The sequence below is a fragment of the Neomonachus schauinslandi genome, chromosome 1 (assembly GCF_002201575.2).
Source record: "Neomonachus schauinslandi chromosome 1, ASM220157v2, whole genome shotgun sequence".
NCBI lineage: Eukaryota > Metazoa > Chordata > Mammalia > Carnivora > Phocidae > Neomonachus > Neomonachus schauinslandi.
In genome coordinates, this window is record NC_058403.1 from 63,469,303 (window position 1) to 63,492,627 (window position 23,325).

The 23,325-nt window shown below is 42.0% G+C and overlaps 1 protein-coding gene across 1 annotated transcript; it reads right to left on the minus strand.

The window, feature by feature from the left end:
* Nucleotides 1-3,273: 3,273 nt before the first annotated feature.
* On the minus strand, nt 3,274-23,102 carry CD80 (CD80 molecule). Its single transcript, XM_044914223.1, has 6 exons — nt 22,972-23,102; nt 15,919-16,236; nt 10,276-10,557; nt 7,151-7,153; nt 4,602-4,709; nt 3,274-3,374 (listed from the first exon to the last, which is right to left on the minus strand). The coding sequence occupies exons 1-6, from the start codon at nt 23,072-23,074 to the stop codon at nt 3,274-3,276; spliced, it is 915 nt and encodes a 304-aa protein (XP_044770158.1). The 5' UTR covers nt 23,075-23,102.
* Nucleotides 23,103-23,325: the final 223 nt, after the last annotated feature.

Below are 23,325 nucleotides of genomic sequence, written 5' to 3' on the forward strand. Positions count from 1 at the left end.
TAAGCTGTCTCTTAGGTGTGTACTATTTCATGACTTGAGGTCTCCTTTTGATGTCTAAGGATTATTAATCTTAACGAAATGCAGCAATTCCCTTTTTGTTGTTGTTGTTCTTTGCTTTAAGTTCTTGTCAGTTTCCTACTTTTATTTCCTTCAGTGATTTTATTCTGAGAGCAACCATTTAAAAGTGTACTTCTGCTCCTTAGACTATGTAGCATAATCTGGTCCCTTTATAGCTACCAAAATTAAATGTTTTAGACCCAGCCACATGTGAGAAACTTGGTCAACTTGCTGTCCAATGTGAAATTTTCAAATGAGAATGTCTGATTGCTCCTGCTTAAGTCAGGTCCACCTCCTGGTCCGTTGAGTTGTGGAAGACAACTTCAGAGAAAGAGGAGTCATGAGCAAGTAACACAGGAACAGCAGTTGGCCACCTTCTTTTCAATTCTCTGCTGGTGTCAGAAGGATCAGAAATACCAAGGAGGAAAAGCCACTTTAGGGATCTAAGGAGGGCCTATGGAATGCTGTTTTCATTACCTCGATAGATTTCTAAGGACAGCTTACTGTTTAATAATACACCATAAAAACCTATCTCATTTTAAATGAGAACCTTCTCATATTTTATAAATGAGGTTAAACTAGCATAAAGCCATTTAAGGAGATTATTAGTCCAATATGAACCAGTAGGATATGACTTTAAACCAACCTATCCCTCTCCATCCTGACTATTGCTTTGAGGTGTATAAGTCATTCATCTTACATGTCACAGGATATCAGTTTTGGATAGATCTACTTTCTCCAGAACCTGATGGAGAAGTGGGAGAGCAATAGAGGAGAGCACAGTGAAAAATGAAATACTGGCTAACACCACTAATGTTTCCATCATCCTCACATCGGTATACATACCAGCATACTACCCACACATGAACATCAGATTCCTTTTTACAACAACACAAAATCCTCCAGCGTTGCATCAGATCAAGTCTCAAAAGTTGACCTGACATTGGACAAATTCTTTTTCCAGAAGCATTTTGACTGGTGTGTGTGTATATATATATATATATATACACACCAGTTAATAGCACAGAGCCAGACTAATGGAAAAGAGCACCAGAGACAGGAAATCTGAGTTCTGGCTCAGGCCTTTATCATTCAGGTCACCCCCTGGGCCTTGATGTCCTTGTCAGTAATGAGACAAGTGTTTTCAAATGTCTCTTCCAGGCCTGAACAATTCTTTGTTTCTAAATTCTTTGACCAAGGTTACCAGAGCTACTTATGTCCCCACCATATTCCTCTGGTCACTTTTTGCAGGGCCACTGAAATGAAGAGGCTCCTAGAAAACATACTTGAAGTGCAAGGTGGGATAATCCTGGCCATCTGAGGAAATTCAAAGAAGAGGTCAATCTAAGATGGAGGTGGGACCTGAGAAAACAAAAAATTAAACGAATACTTCAAACCCTAAATTCTCAAAGGAGGAAACCATTTTAAAATTTTATATTTTTTATCACAAAGTGCTCCCAAATTGAGGTGACATTTGTAGATAATTAATCTTGATGGCCAAAGAATATAAAGGGAAGTCCAAATTATGGGAGAATTTAGGACAAGTCTGACAATTTTTATTACATGAAATATCAGGCAAATATTAAGCACCAGCTATCATCAAACAACCAAACGTTAGTGATCAAGGTAATATTCTACCTATGAGGCAAACAGATGTATCAGGCATGGTTGTTCTCAATAAGCCTACAACTCAGTAAAGAATATAAGACATGCACGTGAGAATAAACCCAGGATGGAATGTGATGTGCTAGAGAGCACCGCTCCAGCAGCTCAAAGGCAGAGTTGCTTGAACTGGACAAGATGGCCACTAGGAGACCAGACCCCTGGCTTCAGTATGACATATCAGCTGGCTGAGCAGAAGACTGTTAACAAGCAAAGTCAAGGAAGTTCTAGGTAATCACCGAACTGAGGGGGACATCCTGGAAAGGGCATCCTGAAGAAGTTGAAAACAGGAAACAGAGACTGCTGTGGGGAAATGTGCATAGGCCTGCTATGATGAAAGGAACCTGAGCTTCATACCCAGTTTGAGTCCTGCTCTGCTCCTTGCCTGCCTGACCCGAGGCAAATCACAGCCTCTGGGAGGGAGCCTCGGGTTTCTCTCCTATAAAATGGAGATAAAGATCTTGCTCACAGAGACTTTTATAAGACTAAATGAAATAATAAAATAATGCTTTTGTAAAACATAACCTATTAAGTCTCAGGTGTTATATTTCATTTCCTTTTTTTTTTTTTTTTTTTTAAGGTAACTCTGCAGACTCTCATTTCTGTGCTTTCTCACCCTAACTTCATAAGTCAAAAAGGACTGTTTATGGAGGCTATAAACCACCCTGGACCTGGTATGAGTCTCTTGGATTCCAATGTTTCTCTTACATGAAAAGGCCTGGGTAGTTTAGGATAACACAAAATTGATGTAAGTTAATAGTGTGACTCAAAAACCCTGCTGCTGTGTAAGGCTTTCTTAACAGAAAAAACATTCCAGATCCCAGATACTAATTTTCCCATTGTATGTTGAATTAGACCATATCTAAAGTCTTGGACTCCATTTGTTGACATCTAGTGTATTCACATGAAGCTTCTGGAAAACTACTATGTGGAGAACAGTTCAAAGAACTGAGAATGTTTATACTGAAGAGATCAATTGAAATGTGGAAAGTTAAAGTCTTAAAACTTTTCCTATAGGCATTGGGGGTCTCTTCTGAGTTTTTGAGTGGGAAAATGACATGGAGAAATGACTCTTTATAAAATCTGGCTCTGTTACTGGGTTAGTAGGATGACTGTTAGAGGCAGAGAGACCAATGAGGATGTTACTGAGGTGGTACAGAGTGACCAGTAAGTGACCCTAATCTGCATCCATCAGTAGTGAGGGATACAGGCAAAAAGGAATGATCAGAATAAGCAGCTGGGCCAGGAATATTACTTCAAGATGAACTTAAGGTATTTTACAGATAATGAAACACTGAGTTGACTGACAAGAGGGTGACATTTCAACGTGGCAGAATGGCACAGCAAAGAAAGGGGTAACAATAAGCAAGTCATGTGGGGAGAAAGGAGAGATTCCAACCATCTGTTTAGAGTAACCTGAATCAGGTTTTTGAGAAGGTGAGGTAGGGTTTAAATCTGGAGTACCAGACAGGAAGAAAACACTGTGCCTTCTAATATCTCACATACTCCACCCTGGTAGAGAAGAGCTAGAGGAGCTACCTCCAGATGTTCTGCTCATACGGATGCTTGGGCAGATCCTATGTAGATAGGAGTGATCTTTTCCATGTCCACGCCCTCCTCATTCGTCTTTCCCCTTCTCCATCTTGCAGCAAGTCCTTGACGATAAGCACAAACAATAAAGATTTAGATAGGTGAGTTTCCCCTAAATTGTGCCCGTATATTTCAGGAAGCCTTCACTGGCTAAGAACTAGATCAGTGGTTCTTAAACCAGGGAGATTTCCCAGCACCCCCCACCCCCACCCTGCCCTGGGACATTTGTAATGTAATAGAGACATTTTTGGTTGTCACAACGGGGGCAGGGGTGCTATTGGCATATAGTGAATAGAGCCTAGAGATGCTGCTCAATACACTACAATGCACTGAATGAACCCTAAAACAAAGAATTATTTGGCCCTAAATGTCAGTAGTGTTAATAAGAGATCCTCAACTAGAGGGGTAAGGCTGGGCAGTCTGTATCAAAAACATCCTTGAGCCCACCAGACTTCTTCACCCTATCTGTGGGTTGAGTTGTTGGTTGCAAAGAGTCTTAGTGACTTCCCTGCGCTTTGACAATTTTTGTGCTGAAGTTTGGGAAAATCATCAGATGTTGGTCTTCCAATTTTCTTTGCTCAATATACATGGTTTCTACTCCAAGAAAGGTTGGTGCTCCTTCATGGTGACTATGGCCTCAGCTCTGGCCTGGCAGTTCCTCTTCATTTAATTACAGAGTTGGAAGGTAGCATATGTATAAGGCCAAAAATTTGAACTCCTAGGGAAAAACATCCTAGATATCTCTTCTTTCCTCAACCACTCCTTACCTTTCAACCAAAAAATGTATTCAAAGGAATTGAGAATTGGCAAAAATCACCTGTGACTATGTAATTTCTCAGTGTCATTAGTGCATCTTACCCTCCTTTAAGAAAATGATTCTTGACCCCAAATCTTGTCCTTCTGACTTTCCTCCACTTGAAAATCAAAGATTTGAATATCACTTTGCATCAGAAATATTTTCAAATTAGTTAGCAAGCCTCAGTGTCTCCAAGAAAATACAAAGTTAGGGGAAAAAATAAATGGAGTAAACTAGAACGTGTCTTGAGGTCACTAATTCCTCATGTTTGTAACTCCAGCACCTAGTAGAGAACTGGACACAGAGTAGGTGTCCAAGAAATGTCTGTCCAGTGAATGAATAGAACTTGTTGAGACAAGTAAAGAATGCACTAAGGTTTCCATAAAACGAGAAGAGGCTATAACCTAGGCTAAAACCTCAGAAGGTTGCTGACACATACCGATAGAATTTGGGCTTCCAGGAATTGAGGTCAGAATGATAGTACGATAGTACTTACTGTGGGCTAGGCAGCTTCTTATAATGACAGTGATCAGAACAATCCCACTTACTACTGAGATTAGGATGACCCAGAACTGGAGTGAATTATCAGGAGGGGGTGGCTCAACTGTGGAGGGAAAAGAATAGTGTCAGCTCTAATGTGTTTCCAGCTGCAGGATTCTATACCTCTTATATCTACACAACTGTAGAGAGTATTTTTCACTTCTTTCTCTGCTCAGCTCTCCACTAAGTAGCTGCTAGCATTTTTCTTGAATAACTCTTTGATCAGACACGTATTTGTGGGCAACTAATATCCAGATGTCAGATATCAAATGTGAAAAAGAGATTTTGAACTTTCGCATTTACTGAATTAAGTTGGCATAAAAAAGATTCTAAGGAGATACTTTAAAAGTATTCTTGTCTTGGGGTGCCTGGGTGGCTCAGTCAGTTAAGCAGCTGGCTCTTGGTTTTGGCTCAGGTTGTGACCTCGGAGACCTGGGACTGGGCCCCACATGGGGCTCTGCACTCAGTGGGGAGTCTGCTTGAGGATTCTCTCTCTCTCCCCCTCTGCCCCTCCCCCAGCTCATGCACACATTCTCTATTTCTTTTTTCTTTTTTTTTTAAAGATTTTATTTATTTATTTGACAGAGAGAGACACAGCAAGAGAGGGAACACAAGCAGGGGGAGGGGGAGAGGGAGAAGCAGCCTTCCCGCAGAGCAGGGAGCCCGATGTGGGGCTCGATCCCAGGACCCTGAGATCACGACCTGAGCCGAAGGCAGATGCTTAACAACTGAGCCACCCAGGCACCCCAACACACTCTCTATTTCTAAAATAAAAATAATAAATAAATCTTTAAAAAAATAAAGTGTTCTTGTCTTTATATCTAATTTTTATAGCTGATATTTCTATGTATTACTAATAATTAGTTGACATCATGTTCTAGATATACCTTAGTTTTCTCTTTCTAGATCTGTCATGCCTTTTCCTTTTCTCTTATCCACACCCTAGGTTTAAAATACCATCTGATTTCTAAATCTGTATATCATATTTCTGATCTCATTTTTTTTTCCTTACAGCACATTTTATTTAAAATGCAAATTTTATTTACAGATTGATTTACTTTAAGTATTACACAGGCATTGTCACAAAAAAATTACTGGGTTATTTATTTTTAAATTCTAGTTAGTTGACATACAGTTCAACACTGGAGTAGAGTTCAGTAGTTCATCATTTACATAAAACACCCAGTACTCATCATAACAAATGCCCTCCTTAATACCCATCACCCATCTAGCCCACCCCCCACCCACTTCCGTCCATCAACCCTTAGTTTGTTCTCTATAGTTAAGTCTCTCATGATTTGTTTTCCTCTCTCTCTCTTCCCCCCTCCCATATGTTCATCCATTTTGTTCCTTAAACTCCACATGCGTGAAATCATATGGTATTTGTCTTTTTCTGACTTATTTCGCTTAGCATAATACATTCTAGTTCCATCCACGTCATTGCAAATGGCAAGATTTCATTCTTTTTGATGGCTGAGTAGTAGTCTACTATATACATATGTGTACACCACATCTTCTTTATTCATTTATCAGTGGATGGCATTTGGGCTGTTTCCATAGTTTTGCTATTGTTGATAATGTTGCTATAAACATCGGGATGCATGTACTCCTTAGAATGTGTATTTTTGTATCCTTTGGGTAAATACCTAGCAGTGCAATTGCTAGATCATAGGGTAGTTCTATTTTTAGCTTTTTGAGGACCCTCCATACTGTTCTCTAGAGTGGCTGCACCAGTTTGCATTCCCACCAACAGTGCAAGAGGGTTCCCCTTTCTTTGCATCCTCACCAACACCTGTTGTCCTCCCGTATTTCTGAACTCCAGATTTGAATTTCCAACTGCCGACTACATGGCTGGATGCCAGAATTTCCACCTGATTTAAACTGAACTCACTATAATCTTTCCAAAGCATATCTTCCAACCATATTCTCCCATTTCAGCGAAGAGCAACACCATAGTTACCCAAATAAGAATGAAGCCTTCTTTTTGTGCTCACTTCCCAGTAGGTTCCCATGGACTTTCTATTCTGTATTCAGGATACCTCTGCAGTTGGTTCCTTTTCCCAAAATCTCATGCAGCAACTGCCTTAGTTTGGGTTTTTCTTCTCTCCCACCTAGTTATCTCCATACTGGTCCCTTTGCCTCTGGTTTCCAAGGCTCTAATAATTCCTACATATTCTGCCACAGTGATTATTCTAAAATGCACATTTGACTTTAGTGCACCTACCACTTAGAGACTAGGGAAAGTTGGGTTTTGTTTTGTTTCTTCTTTTCCTCTAAAACACCGGATTGCATGAAGATGAGTGATTACCAGAATTGGCCTCTACAGACCAGAATGACCTCTACCACACACACTTGCTCTTATCCTGGGAATCTAAAAGTTCCACAGGTTCTGACTCACTCCTGGCTTCCTCTCAGAGCCCACTCCTCACTCATCCTCAAGCCTCACTCAGCCTAGAAAGAGGATGTACGTTTGAGAAAAAGAAGGAGGAACTAGTAGCAGCAAACCGGCTCTGTCATGATGCCACGTAGGAATTTAGTAATGCACCACAGAACAGACCCAGAATCCTAATTACAGAGGCAAGTGTGGACATCGGCACATACAGCTTGTGAGCTACACCATGAGTGGGACTCCCTGATTTACCTCCTTCCACACACATATGTGCCTTCCAGTATATCAAGGGTTAACCAATTTGGCAGGCCCAGGCTAAAAGAATCATGGACCCAATTTGTTTAATTAATAAATTGGGGGATTTTTTTAGAGTGGGTATTTACATAAAGCTTTACATAAATATATTTTTTAAAGACTTTATTGATTTATTTTAGAGAGGGAGAGAGAGTGTGTGTGTGTGAGTAGGGGGAGAGGCAGAGGAAGAGGGAGAGAGAATCTTTTTTTTTTTTTTTAAAGATTTTATTTATTTGACAGAGAAAGACACAGCGAGAGAGGGAACACAAACGGGGAGTGGGAGAGGGAGAAGCAGACTCCCCGCCGAGCAGGGAGCCCGATGCGGGACTCGATCCTGGGACTCCAGGATCATGACCTGAGCCGAAGGCAGTCGCTTAACCAACTGAGCCACCCAGGCGCCCCAGGGAGAGAGAATCTTAAGCAGGCTCCACACTCAGCCTGGAGCCCGACGTGGGGCTTGATCTCTCAACCCTGAGATCATGACCTGAACTGAAATCAAGAGTCAAACGCTTAACTGACCGAGCCACCCAGATGCCCCTATATAAATATTTTTACGTAAATACATTTATATAAAGCTTTACATAAATATTTTTACATAAGATAAATTATAAAAATATTTATGTAAAGCTTTGCTCACGTTGACTTGTAACATTTTTAGGAACTGTACACCTAATTTTTGTTTGTTTATGCAGTCAGCCCTTGACCACCCACAAATGCATTATTTGCTTTAGAGTCTAAATGATGCCTGCAGTTCAGGGGCACCTCGTTGGCTCAGGCAGTTAAGCGTCTGACTCTTGATTTTGGCTCAGGTCAGGATATCAGGGTCGTGAGATCTGAGATCAAGCCCTGTGTAGTGCTCCGTGATGGGTGTAGAGCCTGTCTTAGATTCTCTCTCTTTCTCTCCCTCTGCCCCTCCTCGCCCTTAAAAAAAATGAGGGGGAAAAAAAAGATGCCTGCAGTTCAATTAATAGATTTGAAGTATTTATACACTAAAGCTCTCTGACAATCAAGACAACACTAGTACTTAGCAAGATGCTTGGTATCTGATAACTACTTTAATAAAGATTGAATGAACAAAGAAATAAATAAACCCACACATTTAATCATCTTTCCATTAATTGTTGTAAATGTAGGGCAAAGAGCTAGTATTTTTCATTAGACCGAAAAGGGATACTGTTCATCCTTAGCATGAGGGAAGAATTGAGAGAAGGCATATCAGGGAAAAGATTAAAGCTGGACAGTCTAAAACATCTTTAAATAAGAGCTCCCTCCTTTTATTTAAATGGGCTACATTCTGTTTCCTGCAAGTTAGCAAACTATAGTACACAGACCAAACCTGGCCTACTGCCTCTTTAAAATTTTGCTGGAACACAGCCATATCCTTCATTTATGTCTTGTTTATGGCAGCTTCCAGGTTATAACAGCAAAACTGAGTTGTTGCCAACGATCATCTGACCTACAAAAACTAAAATATTTACTACCTGGCCCTTTTCTGAAAGTATTTGCCAATTCCTGTCCTAAAATATCATATACACTCATATTCCAAATATAATGTCCAAAATAAGATGATTGAAGCTGCTCTTACTGCTTTGTGTGCTAATCTCTACCTTAGTCACAATAAATTAATAAACTATATAACTCAAACCTCATTTTTATGAAATCTTAGAACACATAAAAGATGACTGAAAGAAATTAATTTGGACTATTAATAAAATCATGTCAAAATTTTGTTTGTATTTGAACTAATGTTCCCAGGAAATTTTATCTCATTACCTATTGAAGAAAATAATGAACGAGTCCACTTCAAGATGGAAAGATCTAGAGTAAATCATTCACTAGAATGAGCTACTAAACCATCTAAAATATCTCCTCTACTACAAGAGGAAGACATGCTATACATTCTGTATTATACTATATATCCATGTGCCATTATATATCAAATTCAGTATATTGCTTATTACCACGCAGCCATAAAATGCGCTGTTAAGAGCGGGCCTGGGGCATGAGAGAGAGGCCTGATGGTCTTCCATACAATCAGCCATACAAGTTAGACACTTATTTTAAGTATCTGAGTTCTGTAATAACCCATTATGGGTTCAACATGCATAAATTTATAGAAGCCCAACTTATTCCATTTTACATTTTCAAATGATTTCACCTCTTGGGGACAAAATTCTGTAAGTTTACGAGCTAAAGGGTAAAGTATTTGAAGGTCATCATATTTGGGCAAAAACGACCTCTATTTTCAGGCATTGTCTTCAAGTAGTTTGTCATTTACCTTCTTTACCAGACTTAGTTGTGAATGAACCAGTAGCTCTTAAAAGGCACATTCACCCACAAAAGGCAATGATTTGATGCCATGGGACAATGGGAAGGAGGTGCCCAAAAAAGAAAGTACCAAAGCCCTAAGGGCAAGTCCAAAGAAGGACAAATTTTAGTGCTTTCAATATCAACAATATTGTTACAGTAACTTCCTAAGATGACTACTTGAGGAACAGCACTTATTTGGATGTCTCAATTTTAGAAAATTTATTAAAGAAAATAAAATTAGGGCGCCTGGGTGGCTCAGTCATTAAGCGGCTGCCTTCGGCTCAGGGCATGATCCCAGGGTCCTGGGATCGAGCCCCGCATCGGGCTCCCTGCTCTGTGGGAAGCCTGCTTCTCCCTCTCCCACTCCCCCTGCTTGTGTTCCCTCTCTCGCTGTGTCTCTCTCTGTCAAATAAATAAATAAAAATCTTAAAAAAAAAAAGAAAATAAGTCTAGTAACATGCTCACAGCTTGTACAGTGATCTTAACAAGTCACAATATCACTTCATCATCATTTGTGGGTCTAAAAATACAAGAAATGCTATCAAAGTCAATATACACGATTCTAAAATGGATCTGGCTGAGTTACTTTCTTTTTAGATTTTACACAGTAGAAACTCCCCAGAACAATGTTACTTACATTTTTGCCAGTTGAAGATCTGTGATACTGCTAAGTCTCCATACTTGACAAGACACACAAAGCTATGGTTGTTTGTTATATTGAAATCCAGTTCACTGCTGATAGTGTAGAGCTCAGTTCCAGGATCTTGGGAAACTGTTGTGTTGATGGCATTTAATTCTTCTTCATTTTCTAACCAGGAGAGGTGAGGCTTTGGAAAACCTCCAGAGGTTGAACACATTATCCTTTTGATGTTACGGGATGGATTTCCAAGGTCAGTTATACTAGGGACAGGAAAGTCAGCTGAAAAAAGAACAAAGATATAAGTACATATCATTATGTATTTATGCGGTGGGGGGGTGTGAGGTTTTTTTTTTAAATAAATTAGCTTTAATAAGAATAATAAAATGAGATATAATTTGCAATGTCTCATAAATCATTAATAGTTATGTATAATCCAAAGATCAACTTTGGTTTGAATTGGGTATATCAATTCTTCATTACTTTTTTTTTTTTTAAGATTTTTATTTATTTAAGTAATCTCTACACCCAATGTGGGGCTCAAACTCATGGCCCTGAGATCAGGAGCCACATGCTCTTCTTCCAACTGAGCCAGCCGGGCACCCCAATTCTTCATCACTTTTGATGGAGGTAGGAGGACACTTATAGAAAGAAGTAGATCTATGTGAATAAATACTGACATATATTTTGCATTTGTAAGAGATGAAGAGAAAAATAATAGACAACATTTACTGAGCTCTTAATGTCTGTTAGGTCTTAGATACTACCTCATTTAATCTTTACAACAACCCTATGAGGCAGGTGTATGTCAAGAAAGGTCAAATATCAGCAATTTCATTTGACTTAACCTAATATGATTTCCATTTTATAAATAATCAAATTGAGGTCGAGAGAAATCATGAGTAAGTGGCAAAACTGGGATGTGAATTCAAGGTTTTCTGATACCAGAACCTTCTCTTTCCTTCTCTTCTCTTCCCTTGCCTGTTTTTTTTTTTCCCTTTCCTTTCCTGCCTTTCTTTTCTTCCCTTTCTTCCTAATATTTGAGGTATACAAAGTGGCTCTCTTATTTATCTATTTATGAGTTAATACTACAAAAAACACCTGTGAAACCACCATCCAACTTGAGAGCCAGCACATTGACTGTAACTTATGTAAATCTACCTGTATGGTCTCACCTTTGTTGTCTCCCCATTTCCCACACTTGAGATAACCACTACTCTAAATTTTCAAATTTCTGAATTTTCAAAAGTAGTCTTTAATAAGATAAACCTCTGTCCAAATTGTACAATATTGAGTCTGTAATCTCAACCACTTTACTGACTCCCTTGCTATTCTGATATGCATCACAAGGACACAGGGACCTTCCTAGCATTCCTCCAAGATGCTTGAGGCATTCCTGCATTTGTATAGTTGACCCCCAATAAGATACTAAAGTATATACAAAGGAAAGCATAGTGTAATGACCGCAGAGAACACAGGACAAAGCTCTCTAACCCATATTCTCCCTTTGTCTTAGGCCTAAAGAAATGTATACTTCTCAGCCTGAGTGTGGGAACCAAGCCCCGCATACTTCATCCCATACAGTTAGATTTCTTTTCACAATTCGGGGTTCCACAGAGAGACATAGTATAGCATAATGGTCATCAACAGCGGGTTGTTGTTGTTGTTGTTGTTTTTAAGAGTTTATTTAGAAAGCATCATAGTGTAAACAAATTGTACCACTTGGATTTTCTTTTAATACAAAATGTATGATGTAAAGCTGAAGCCACTCATGAGGATTGTGCTTCTCTAGAAAGTTGGAGTTTTTTAAAAGAACATTTGGGAACCATACATACATAATTAATAAAGATTTCCTTTAAGGAACAGGCTGGCCAAGATCCAACAGCAGGTTTTAAAACCAGTTTTGCCTTTTAGCCCTGGGGCCAATTACTTCACCACTTTCTGTTTTAGTTGGCTCATCTCTAAGATGGGGATAATAATACCGGCATTCCAGGGTTCTAAGAATTAAATGACATCATTAATATAAATCATGAAGCACAGGGCCTGACACATAGCATATCAGTTAATAGATGGAGTTATGTGGGTCTTAAATTTGTACTCTCTTGGATGAGCTCCCTCATTTAAATCAAGTTGCCCAGTGAAAACTTCCAAAACCACCCAGTAGCGCCCCCGTGAATGATAAGAGAAAGGGGAAGTTATGACAAGTGATTATAACTGCTAGGAAAAGGAAAAACTTGCATTTGGTAGGAGGTGAAGTCATCTTTTTTGCATCAACCCTGTTTCTAAATTAAGTTTGACATTTTCCTGAGCCATTTTTAGTTGACATTTCCTACTCCTGTAATTTATCTTATAAGATCAGAAAATTATAACGGTAGCTGACATCAAGAATATTCCCCGGGGTGCCTGGGTGGCTCAGTTGGTTGGGCGACTGCCTTCGGCTCAGGTCATGATCCTGGAGTCCCGGGATCGAGTTCCGCATCGGGCTCCCTGCTCAGCGGGGAGCCTGCTTCTCCCTCTCACCCTCCCCCCTCTCATGTACTCTCTCTCTCTCATTCTCGCTCTCTCAAATAAATATAAATAAATAAATAAATCTTTAAAAAAAAGAATATTCCCTTTGTAGGGCGCCTGGCTGGCTCAGTCAGTGGAGCGTGCAACTCTTGATCTCGGGGTTGTGAGTTCAAGGCCCACAAAATAAAATCTTAAAAAATAACAACAACGAATATTCCCTTTGTTTCTTACAACATCAATGTTACGTGTTATAACCTGGAATAACAAATCCAAGTAACCCATATCCCAAATTATGATTCATGTTCATTTCTGTGCTCTGCTTTTCTGAGAGATACTTAACCACAAGAACATTGACAATATTCTGTATATTAGAAACCATCTTTGCAAGGTCTGGCTAGCCTTAGCACAGCCTCAGCTGTCTTCTATCCCTTCAGTGAGGTGATCCATCTCAAGTAATAGCACCTAAGTCCTTGCAAGACTGTGAACCATCAAAAAATTATTCCTTTGGGATAATAACTGGGTGGCTTAGCCGTTAGGCATCTGCCTTCGGCTCGGGTCATGATCCCAGGGTCCTGGAATCGAGCCCCGCATCGGGCTCTCTGCTTCGAGGGAAGCCTGCCTCTCCCTCTCCCACTCCCCCTGCTTGTGTTCCCTCTCTTGCTGTGTCTCTCTCTGTCAAATAAAAAAAAAAAAAAACTTAAAAAAAAGTATTCCTTTGTATCTCGTTTTAATGCATTAACCCACGTTTTCACCATTCTGAATGGGTAGGGTAAAAATAAGCTCATTAGGAAAGGAAGAGGTGCACATGTGTTAGAAAGGTAAACATCCATTACCCTAGTTAATCTGTTAACTAGTATAGCTAGTTCCCCAAATGCTGGTTAATGGAGAGGCTTTTAGATACTGCGATGCCAATATTATATCATCTTGCAATCATAGGCAAATGTAGAGAGACCAGGGCGCCTGGGTGGCTCAGTTGGTTAAGCGACTGCCTTCAGCTCAGGTCATGATCCTGGAGTCCCTAGATCGAGTCCAGCGTCGGGCTCCCTGTTCGGCGGGGAGTCTGCTTCTCCCTCCGACCCTACCCCCTCTCATGTGCTCTCTCTCATTCTCTGTCTCTCAAATAAATAAATAAAATCTTTAAAAAAAAAATGTAGAGAGACCAACTTGTTCAGTGCCAAACCTGGGAAAGTCTCAGGTGTCTGAGGAAACCTCTAAGTCCCGGGCAAAATGGGACAGCTAGTCATCCTAGTCAAATAAATGATTTAATGTCTTGTTTCTCAAACTGTGGTCCTCAGCAGCTGTACGTACAGGAATCACCTGGTGATCTGTTAGCTCCAAATCGAAGATCCAACCCCACACCTACTGAATCTGAATCTGCATTTTATTTTTTTTTTTATTTTTTATTTTTTTTAAAGATTTTATTTATCCATTCGACAGAGAGAGACACAGCGAGAGAGGGAACACAAGCAGGGGGAATGAGAGAGGGAGAAGCAGGCTTCCCGCGGAGCAGGGAGCCCGATGTGGGGCTCGATCCCAGGACCCCGGGATCATGACCTGAGCCGAAGGCAGACGCTTTAACGACTGAGCCACCCAGGTGCCCCTGAATCTGCATTTTAACAAGATCCTCTAGTGATTCATAGGAACCTTAATATAAGAGAAGCACTGTTGTAACTGATGCAAATGGAAAAATCAGAATTGATTGGTTCTGAGTCAAATGAAATGTTTCCCTTTTTGTCTTCACTCATCTGACTTTGGTGCCCTGACCCTCCGGGCCCTTTTGAGGCCCCCAGCACTCTTGTGTTGCCTTTTGAGCTGTCCCTGGTCTCCTGCTGTGGTCTGCTACTAGGGCTTGCCCTTCCTGAAATTCTGCCTCTTCTCCCTCTTGGGTTTTATTATCTTCCTATCAAAATGTATATAGTCCTGCATCTACTTCCCTTCGGGCATTCTGTGACAGGACTGACTATATCTAACGTAATTAACTACTACAAGTTAATATGTTTGTGGTGCCACCTCCCCCAGGTAACACATTTTCATTTTTAACAGAGATCTTGTAGGGAGAACAATGCTGAAACTGGCAGGAGAAGCAATAATGGTGGGAATTCTAGGAATCAGTGCAGGTCAGAACTTCGGAGAGGGTGGGCCTGGAAGAACCCCTAAAACCACCATATAATCATTGCTCTCTCCATGAGTAGGGAATACACAGAGGGAGGTTTAAGGTAATCCCATGTAACTGGCTTACCTCCTAAGCTTTAGGTGTGATTTGGATGCTGAAGGGGAAGATTCAACATAGCTGGAGAACAGAGCAGGGAAGAATAGTGAAGAATTCACCAAGGATCCACTTACATTATTCGTTATCAGGGTGAATGATTATCTCTTATTAAGTAATAGGTTCGGTTTCCACTAAAGGCCCAAGTGTCCAGGAAGAAATAGAAACGTGGCTGAATTTCAAGTATGGTGGAAAGGTCAAGGGCTATCATTTCTCAGCAAGGGGCTCAGGCTATATTAGTATCTTCTAGTACTGTCACCTGTGATAAATGCAAGCCTCCTTCCTACCCAAGAAATGCTTGCCTTCACAGGATGTGTAGAAGTAGAGCTTTGATTTATGAATTAATTTTCTTCCCTGTTACATAAATTATGCATCCAGTCCTCTAACATCTAACTTTGTAGGAATACCCATTAGATGAGAGCTTCAAATATAATAATAAATATAAATCATACAATAGCCATAGTAATAGGCATTCAAATACTACTTGAAAAATATCTCTGGCTGCATTGTTCTTATACTTTTCAATATACTTTCACAAGAATATATTATTGGATCAAGTGCAGTTAATAGTCCAGCTACATCAAATCAAGTGTGTCCCCTTGTGATTCAGAAGGCACGTTAGGTCATTCTAGTGCCTCAGGATGACTGTCATGAATCTGGATTGTCAAAATGCAAGAAACGCACACTAATAGATATTTCCGGGATGTCTTGAGAAATCAATTAGGGTTTATTGTAAAACTACAGACTTACTTAACCCTAAATGAAGATACATCCCTCTTTGGTAAAATTTTCAACTAGATCAATAGGAGTAGTCTTTAAGGGCATCAAGAGTCTGCCAGCTTATGGTAAATCAGAAAAATCCCACTGACCTCTGACCAATAACATCACTGAAGTCATGTGTTTCACTTTGTAAGAGCCTTTTTCAGTCTTTTGAACGATACAGGTGTATTTGCCATTGTCCGACAGGCGCAGAGCCAGGATCACAATGGAGAGGTTCCTTGTGAAGTCAGTGAAGGTGCGATTCTCATACTTGGACCACACTTGCTCTTTTCCAGACATGATGGCCAACACCATTTCATCATCCTTTTGCCAATAGATTCGAACTTCCATCAGTTCTTCAGTGGAAATGTTGTAATCACAGGATAGTACTGCTACTTCTTTCACTGTCTTGTTCACCTGGATGATGCCTAAGGAGAGGCAAACAGAAGATTTTCTATTAAATATAGCCTCCTGCAGAAGCAGGAATTCAGAGTCGGCAATTCAGAGCCACTTATAATTTTGGTCCCCAGTGCTTTTCTCTCTCTTTTTTTCTATGGTGGTTAAAAAAATGTAAAAATATACCATCTTAACCATTTTTAAGTGTACAGTTCAGTAGTGTTAAGTATATTCACATTGTTGGGAAACAGATCTCCAGAACTTTTTATCTTGCAAATCTGGAACTCTGTATGCATTACACAACTCTCCTTTCTTTACCCCCCTACCTCCTTGGTAACCATCACTCAATGTTCTGTTTCTATGAGTCTGACTACTTTAGATACTGCATATAATGAATCATAGAGTGTTTTCTTCTTGTGATTGGCTTATTTCACTTAGCATGGTGTCCTCAAGGTTCATCCATGTCTCAGCATGTGCCAGAATCTCCTTCTTTTTTAAGGAATAATAAGATAATGATAATAATATTCCATTGTATGTATATACCACATTTTCTTTTCAATTCATCTGTCGATTGCCAGTGAGGGAGAAGGTCTACTAGTCCCACAAGAAGGAGGACTTTAGGAGACCTAGCATATGAATGCCAACTATGGGTAGACAATGTACTCAGCCTGATGGGAATATGAAAGTCATCGGAATGTGAGATCTTGAAGGGACTTCCATGTTCATTCATTTTGGTGTTCTTATTTATAGATGAGGAAACTGAGCCCAGGAAAAGAAGCTGTCCCAGCTCTACACTTTCTGGGGCAGACCTTTCAAGCCACTCTCCTTGTTTACTGGTTTCCCCAACTTTAAGCCCCAGTTACAGGATAAGTGGGCCAACACTGCCCACACCCCAGCTGGACCCCACTGTTGAGCTTTTTTGCTTTGCGAAACAGAGTCCTTTTCTTTCCAGGCCTGGACTGACCTCATAACTTCAGGCTGAATTGACTCCCCTCATCCTCACCAGACAAAGTGTAGTTTACACCTCCAGACTATTTCTCTTCAGCGACCCTAAATGATCTATATCCGGTCCCCATCTCTTTCAGCTATCTGCAATCCATGCAACAGCTGCCCTATAAGAGGGTCCCCATTTAAAACATTCTGCCCATTTTCCCATCAGTGTATTCCAGGATTAGCAACATTTCAGTATCCAAGCTCCATCTTTTTGTTAGCTCCTAAGCATTTATCAGTAGCACCAAATTCCCCTGTCAGGCTGTGTTTTCTGATTTTTTTTATCATTCCTCCTATGCTGGGCTTGACCTACAAGCAGATCCCCTAAGCCCAAGCTCTTTCACAACTAGCCACTGCCTCCCCCACCAATGCTATTATGCATTATCTCCCAGAGCCACACAGCCTCCCCTGGGCCGGAGGCGGGGGTTGCTATCTAAGGATCGAGTCTCTAGTCTCTCTCTCTCTCCTCAGACAACAGGATCATGGAGCACTAGCACCTCTCTATTTCAAGAGCCACTCGTCAGGCCTTCATTAGACTGTATATGGGCCCCCCACAGCATTAGGAAGTGAGTTTCGTGATGGCAGGTATCTTCATAGCAGCGTGAAGTAACTCAGAATGATCTAAGGAACCCCTTTTGGCAATTGTGCTGAACGCTGCCAACCCCAGCTTTAAGGAACATATCTGAAAAAGGGGGAAGAAATGAAAAGATACACTTGAGGGGAGCATATAATAGCTAAATAACCTGAGCTCTCTTTAAAAAGATACAGCAGAAGCAAACTCATAGGTGTAAGGAGCATAAACTATGGGTTCCTATTGACTTGGATTCTCGTCCCAGCTCAGCCACCTGCTAATAAATCCGTTTCCTCATCTGTAAAAAGGGTATGATAGCTGCCTCCCAGGATCATTGTAGAATTAAATTCAATTAAATGATATACATGGAAAGTCCCTAATACATAGCAAGTCTTCTCTGAGACTTTCCTTTCCTCTCTTTCCCAACTCTTGCTCCCAACTTCTACCCTCTGGTCCTTCCCTTGCACTCAGGGGTTATGTCAGGTACTCAGGACTCTGGTCTTGCCACGGGCCAGGTACCATGACAGAAAGCAGCTCATTCATCTGGGATTCCAAATAGGATCTTTCCCTATGATCTGTTTGTTCCCACCCAAAAAGAATCCAGGATTTCTAACCGAGTTTGACATGTGACATTAGCAAAAGAGGAATCTGAACTGAAAATGAGCTACTTTCAATGATGACTCTTAAGGAGTTTTTGTCCAGCCATCTGAGGAGAAGCGTGGGTGTCCCTCTAAAGGTCAGTAACCATCAATGGGATCCTTAATGTTCCTATGTGAAATCCTCTCACCACACACTCATGCTGAAGAAGAACCAGACTGAAAAGAGGAACCAAAAATCTTCTGAGCAATTTGGAAATTCCACGGAGACCCGGCTTCCATACTCGGGCCTGCTGCATGCAGACAACTGAAAGGTCTGAAGTGCTTTGTCTGCTTCAATGGCTTTGGAGGGGAGAGTCGGGTACCTGAATTCTGAGCATTACTGCCTAAAACCTAGTTGAACTTTGACCTTGCTTAACCATTTTACAGATGAGCAGAGCACACTTACCTAACAAAGTGGGCATGAGGATTCTGTGAGGTGACGCACATGAGACGCCCCCGCAGATCTTGGGCAGGTGCCAGGTACCAGTGCCTTCCCCAGACAGCCACACAGCTCAGTTCCTTGCTTCTCCCGGGTTTCTGCTCTGGTCCCCCTTTGTCAGAGATCTCTTCTCCAACTCCCCCTAACCAGCACCTTCCTCCCAGACCCCATCCATCCTGCTGCTCATTAGTCCCTTGCCCTGATTTATTTCTCTTCAAGTTTGTTTCCAGCTTACTTTTGAGGCTATGAGAGCTGGGGCTTTATCTGTTTAGTTCATTGCTGTATCTGCAGAATCTACGACAGGGACTGGCCCATAGTAGGTGCTCAATAACTATTGGCTGAATGCGTGGCTAGGCATTAGGAGATGAGATCTGGCTCCATCTGCTGCACATTAGAATCATAACGTTGAACAAGTTGGTTCCTTGGGAATTTCTGCAAAATAGGCATAATACATTCTCCCCTAAAATTTCACAAATTATCACGGGGATTGTATGATACCCAGATGTAAAAGTGCTTAGTTAACTGTAAAACACTATACAGATTTTTAAATGGGGCTGTTCCTGTCATTCATAGCACGTGATTTGTTGAACCACACCCAGGACAGGCCAGAATCACCGTGGTAACTGGCTGACATCCGGACTGAGCCAAGTATCCAGAGCTGGGTAGAACAGCTTAAGTCCCCACGTGCTGTGATGTATGCAATCTCACTGGGACTTAAGTATGCTTTTTAAATAAAGGTGTTCTCGGGGCGCCTGGGTAGGTCAGATGGTTAAGCATCTGCCTTCAGCTCAGGTCATGATCTCAGGGTCCTGGGATCTCCCCACATCTGGCTCCCTGCTCAGCAGGGAGTCTGCTTCTCCCTCTGCCCTTCCCCCTCCCACTTGTGCTCTCTCTCATGTGCACGTGCTCTCTCTCTCAAATAAACAAATAAAAACCTTTAGAAAAATATTAAGAATAAATAAATAAATAAAGGGGTTTCCTGACTCTAAAGGAGACATACATTAAATTTATAGAAAGAATGGTAAATACAGAAAAGCATAAAAGTCATCTATAATCCCACCATCTAGAGATTTACTGTTAATGGTCTGTGTATAGCCTTCCAAAGGCAGTGACCCTTTGGGACATGCTAAGTGCTCTTCATGAGGTGAACCAGCCAGCCATGGGGCTTGTGTCGGCCTTGGGCTTGGTGCCAGGAACACAAGCAGTGTAAGTGTCTGCTCTCCAGCGGCTGACAGATTTGAGACCTGTCACCTGATTTTTGCATCACTCCTGACTTTCTCTCCTCTTGAGACCCAGCCTGTACGCTCTGTATAAATCTGATCCTTTGCATCTCCAAATGGTACTTAAATCTTGAAAAGGCTCAGGGACTTTGAATATCAGCGTTGTCCCAGCCAGAACCGCAGCTCATAGGAGCCTTTGGCCAGCAGTGTTCAGATAGTACCCGACGACAGGAAGAGTCCCTGTGGCACTCTGAGGGCATTCTTTTCCCTCTGGCTCAGTCTTCCTCATGCCATAGACTTACAGGCAACACCGCTTCTGTGTCCCTGGCCCACTCCTACCAAAGGCCTCTCCCCTCCCTTGGAGCTGTGCTTCCCTGAAAACACCCCACCTCTGAGAGAAAGCTGCCCGTGCCGGCCCCTCTGAGAGCCACCCGGTTAGACCCTCTCCGCCTTATAACTGCCAGTTTCTGGAGTCCACGAGTCCAGTGTTTTGCCTCCACAGACCCAACCAGAAGTGGACAGGAGTTTGGCCAGCTCCTCCCTTCTCAGGACAAAGTGGTCCCCTGTCCTGGGCAGCAATGGCCAACCTGCGGATGGGGGCGGGCGGGGGGTGGGGGGTAGTGTAGCTTCCTGGCCAGAACCAGGAGAGCAGGGTGTGTGGCAAATCCCTTTCCCTGAAGCCAAGGCCTCTGTGATCTCACTCAGCCTTGCCTCCTGCGGGCCATCCACAGCTCCCAGCTGCTCCCTGATGCTACAGCACACACACTCTCCAATCCCCCGCCCCCCACCCCGACTCCAGTCTCTTCATCAAAGCTGTCCGACATAGCCTGCTGACAGGTTCTACACCATCACTACGGCAGCCCTACAAGCCGCTCTTCGTGCTTTAGCAACACTTCTTTTAAAACATCATTCCGGAGCTTTACTACCCAAACGGAAGGTCTGTGGCCCAAGAGCATTAGCATTACCTGAGTCCTTGTTAGAAATGCAGAATCCTAGGCCCCTCCCTGGCCCACCTCAGCAGAAACTGTATTTTTCAAAAATATACAGACTTTATTTTGGAGCATTTTAGGTTCACAGCAAAATGAATGGAAAGTACAGAGAGTTCCCATATACTCCATCCCCTCCATGCACACAGCTTCCCTTACCATCCACATCCTATGCCAGAGGGTACATTTCTGACAATCAATGAATCTACATTAACACCTCATTACCACCCAAAGTCTGCAGTTTCCTTTAGGGATCATTCTTGACACTATACATTCAGTGGGTTTTCACAAACATAAAATGACATGTATCCATCATTGTAGCATCATACGGAGTCTTTTCACTGCTCTGAAAATCCCCTATGCTAAAAACTGCTTTGGACAAGGCCCCCAGGTGATTGGTACAGACCACGTCACTCCTTAAAACCCTTCCGTGGCTTCCGAGTCCCTCCAAATAACATTCAGATTCCTGACCATGGCCTTGGAGCCCTATGGAGTCTGGTCCCTCCCTCCGCCTGCCCCAACACGCTGTCTCCACTTCCTTGCTCCTCTGTTTCTTTCACATGCTGCTCTTCTGCCTTCACCCAGCTCACTCTTACCACTCTCCCCTCTGGCACAGAAAGACAGTGTTTGTTGTTCGTACATTCATTTGAGGGATTCTTTGATTGAGTTTCACGTTCTTCCTAATGACCGTAAATGCCATGAAGGCAAAAGCCATGTCAATCTTGCTCACAACTTGTCCCCAGGACCAAGAAAAGTATCCTATACAGAGGAGATGCTCAATATTTGTTGAATTAATAGATGAGTACACAAAAGAAAGAACCCTTGTGCCAGACTCATCCTTACCTTTAGCCTTTTTCTGCACTGCGGCCCCACCCAGAATTCTGCCACCATCACCCAGCGTCTGCCATAAAGTTGGCCCGGCTGCCCCAGCTCCCCATGGTCCCACCTTTCCCAGGTCTCGGGCTCTTAGGATCGGGACCAGGCACTCTACTGCTCTTCACTAGCTTGGGGGTTAGTTTTGCCTTCTTCAACTAACACACTCGAATCTCTTAGAGGGCAGGAATCCCAGGTTCAGTTTTTGGGTACATAGTAAGTATTCACACATAAGATGCTCAGGGATTTGTTTGTTGACTCAGTGCAGCAATAGTAAAATCTGAATATAGCTGTAGGACAAAGTGCTTTCCTAAATATTTTTCTTTAGCTCAAAGATCATCTCCTTCCACTTGCTTAATTGCTAAAACCCTGGTCCTCATTTTATATTTTCTTTCTCTTTTTCATTGGTTTCCCCCCAACACACACACACATATTTCTAGGAAGCCTGTATAAATTTCCTTCTAAATATTTTAAAACTCTTTAGACTCCCCCAGAAGACTCATTAGGGAGTGCTCCCCCACACAATATCTGATGCATAAATTGTGAAACTTAGGTCGCAGTTCTCTTGGTTCAGCAAGCATGTAAAATAGCAAGTTTTCCAGCCCAGGACAGAAAATGCATGACTACCATCATGGCAGGCGCGTAATCCGTGCGCCCAAACTCCTCTCCCATCCCCTCCTCCTCCCTCCCTCACACTTAGACATTCTGATGCCTGCAGTGAACACATGCTTTAAGTGAGCAGCTCTTAAGACAAGGACCTTTGACATTGGGCTCTTTGCAAACTGGCAGACCGTGTTGAAGCCAAAGCCTTCTCTTTACTTTGGGGAAACCAGGTGGTATGCTGTTCAGCAGAAAGAAGATCTTTTGTTTTGACTTTAAAAATAAAGTCAGAACCATTCTTCAGCAGGATGAGCCCCACTCTTCTCAACAGCCCCCCAAATCCAGCCCTTGAAGGTCAACTTGCAGGGTGACAGAAGGTGGCAGCACAGAAAACCCCGCCTCCTAAACCTTGAAGCAGCAAACTCAGTCAAGCTCCTGAGAGTTCCTTACCTGAACAGAAGTAAAAAAGACTAGTTAGCATCAAGAACTGAAATTCAAGCTTGAGATACAGATGCTTGAGTAGTGGTGTTCTCCACTTCGCTGGGTGATCCATGGCTTCTACTGCTTAGAGAGCGAAAACAATTTCAAACCAAGTGAGACCTGGGTACCTTCCAGCAAGCACCAAGCAGGAGCAGAAGACAATTCAGCTGTCTCACACAGAGGGTTCTCCTGTGATGTTTGCAAAAACACCGTGGATGGTGTACCTGGGTCTCCAAACTCCTGAATATAAAAGATTGTGGATTTATTTTCACAACCTGAAAAGGAAAAAAAAAAAATTGAAGTCACCCAGGAAGGAAGGTTGGC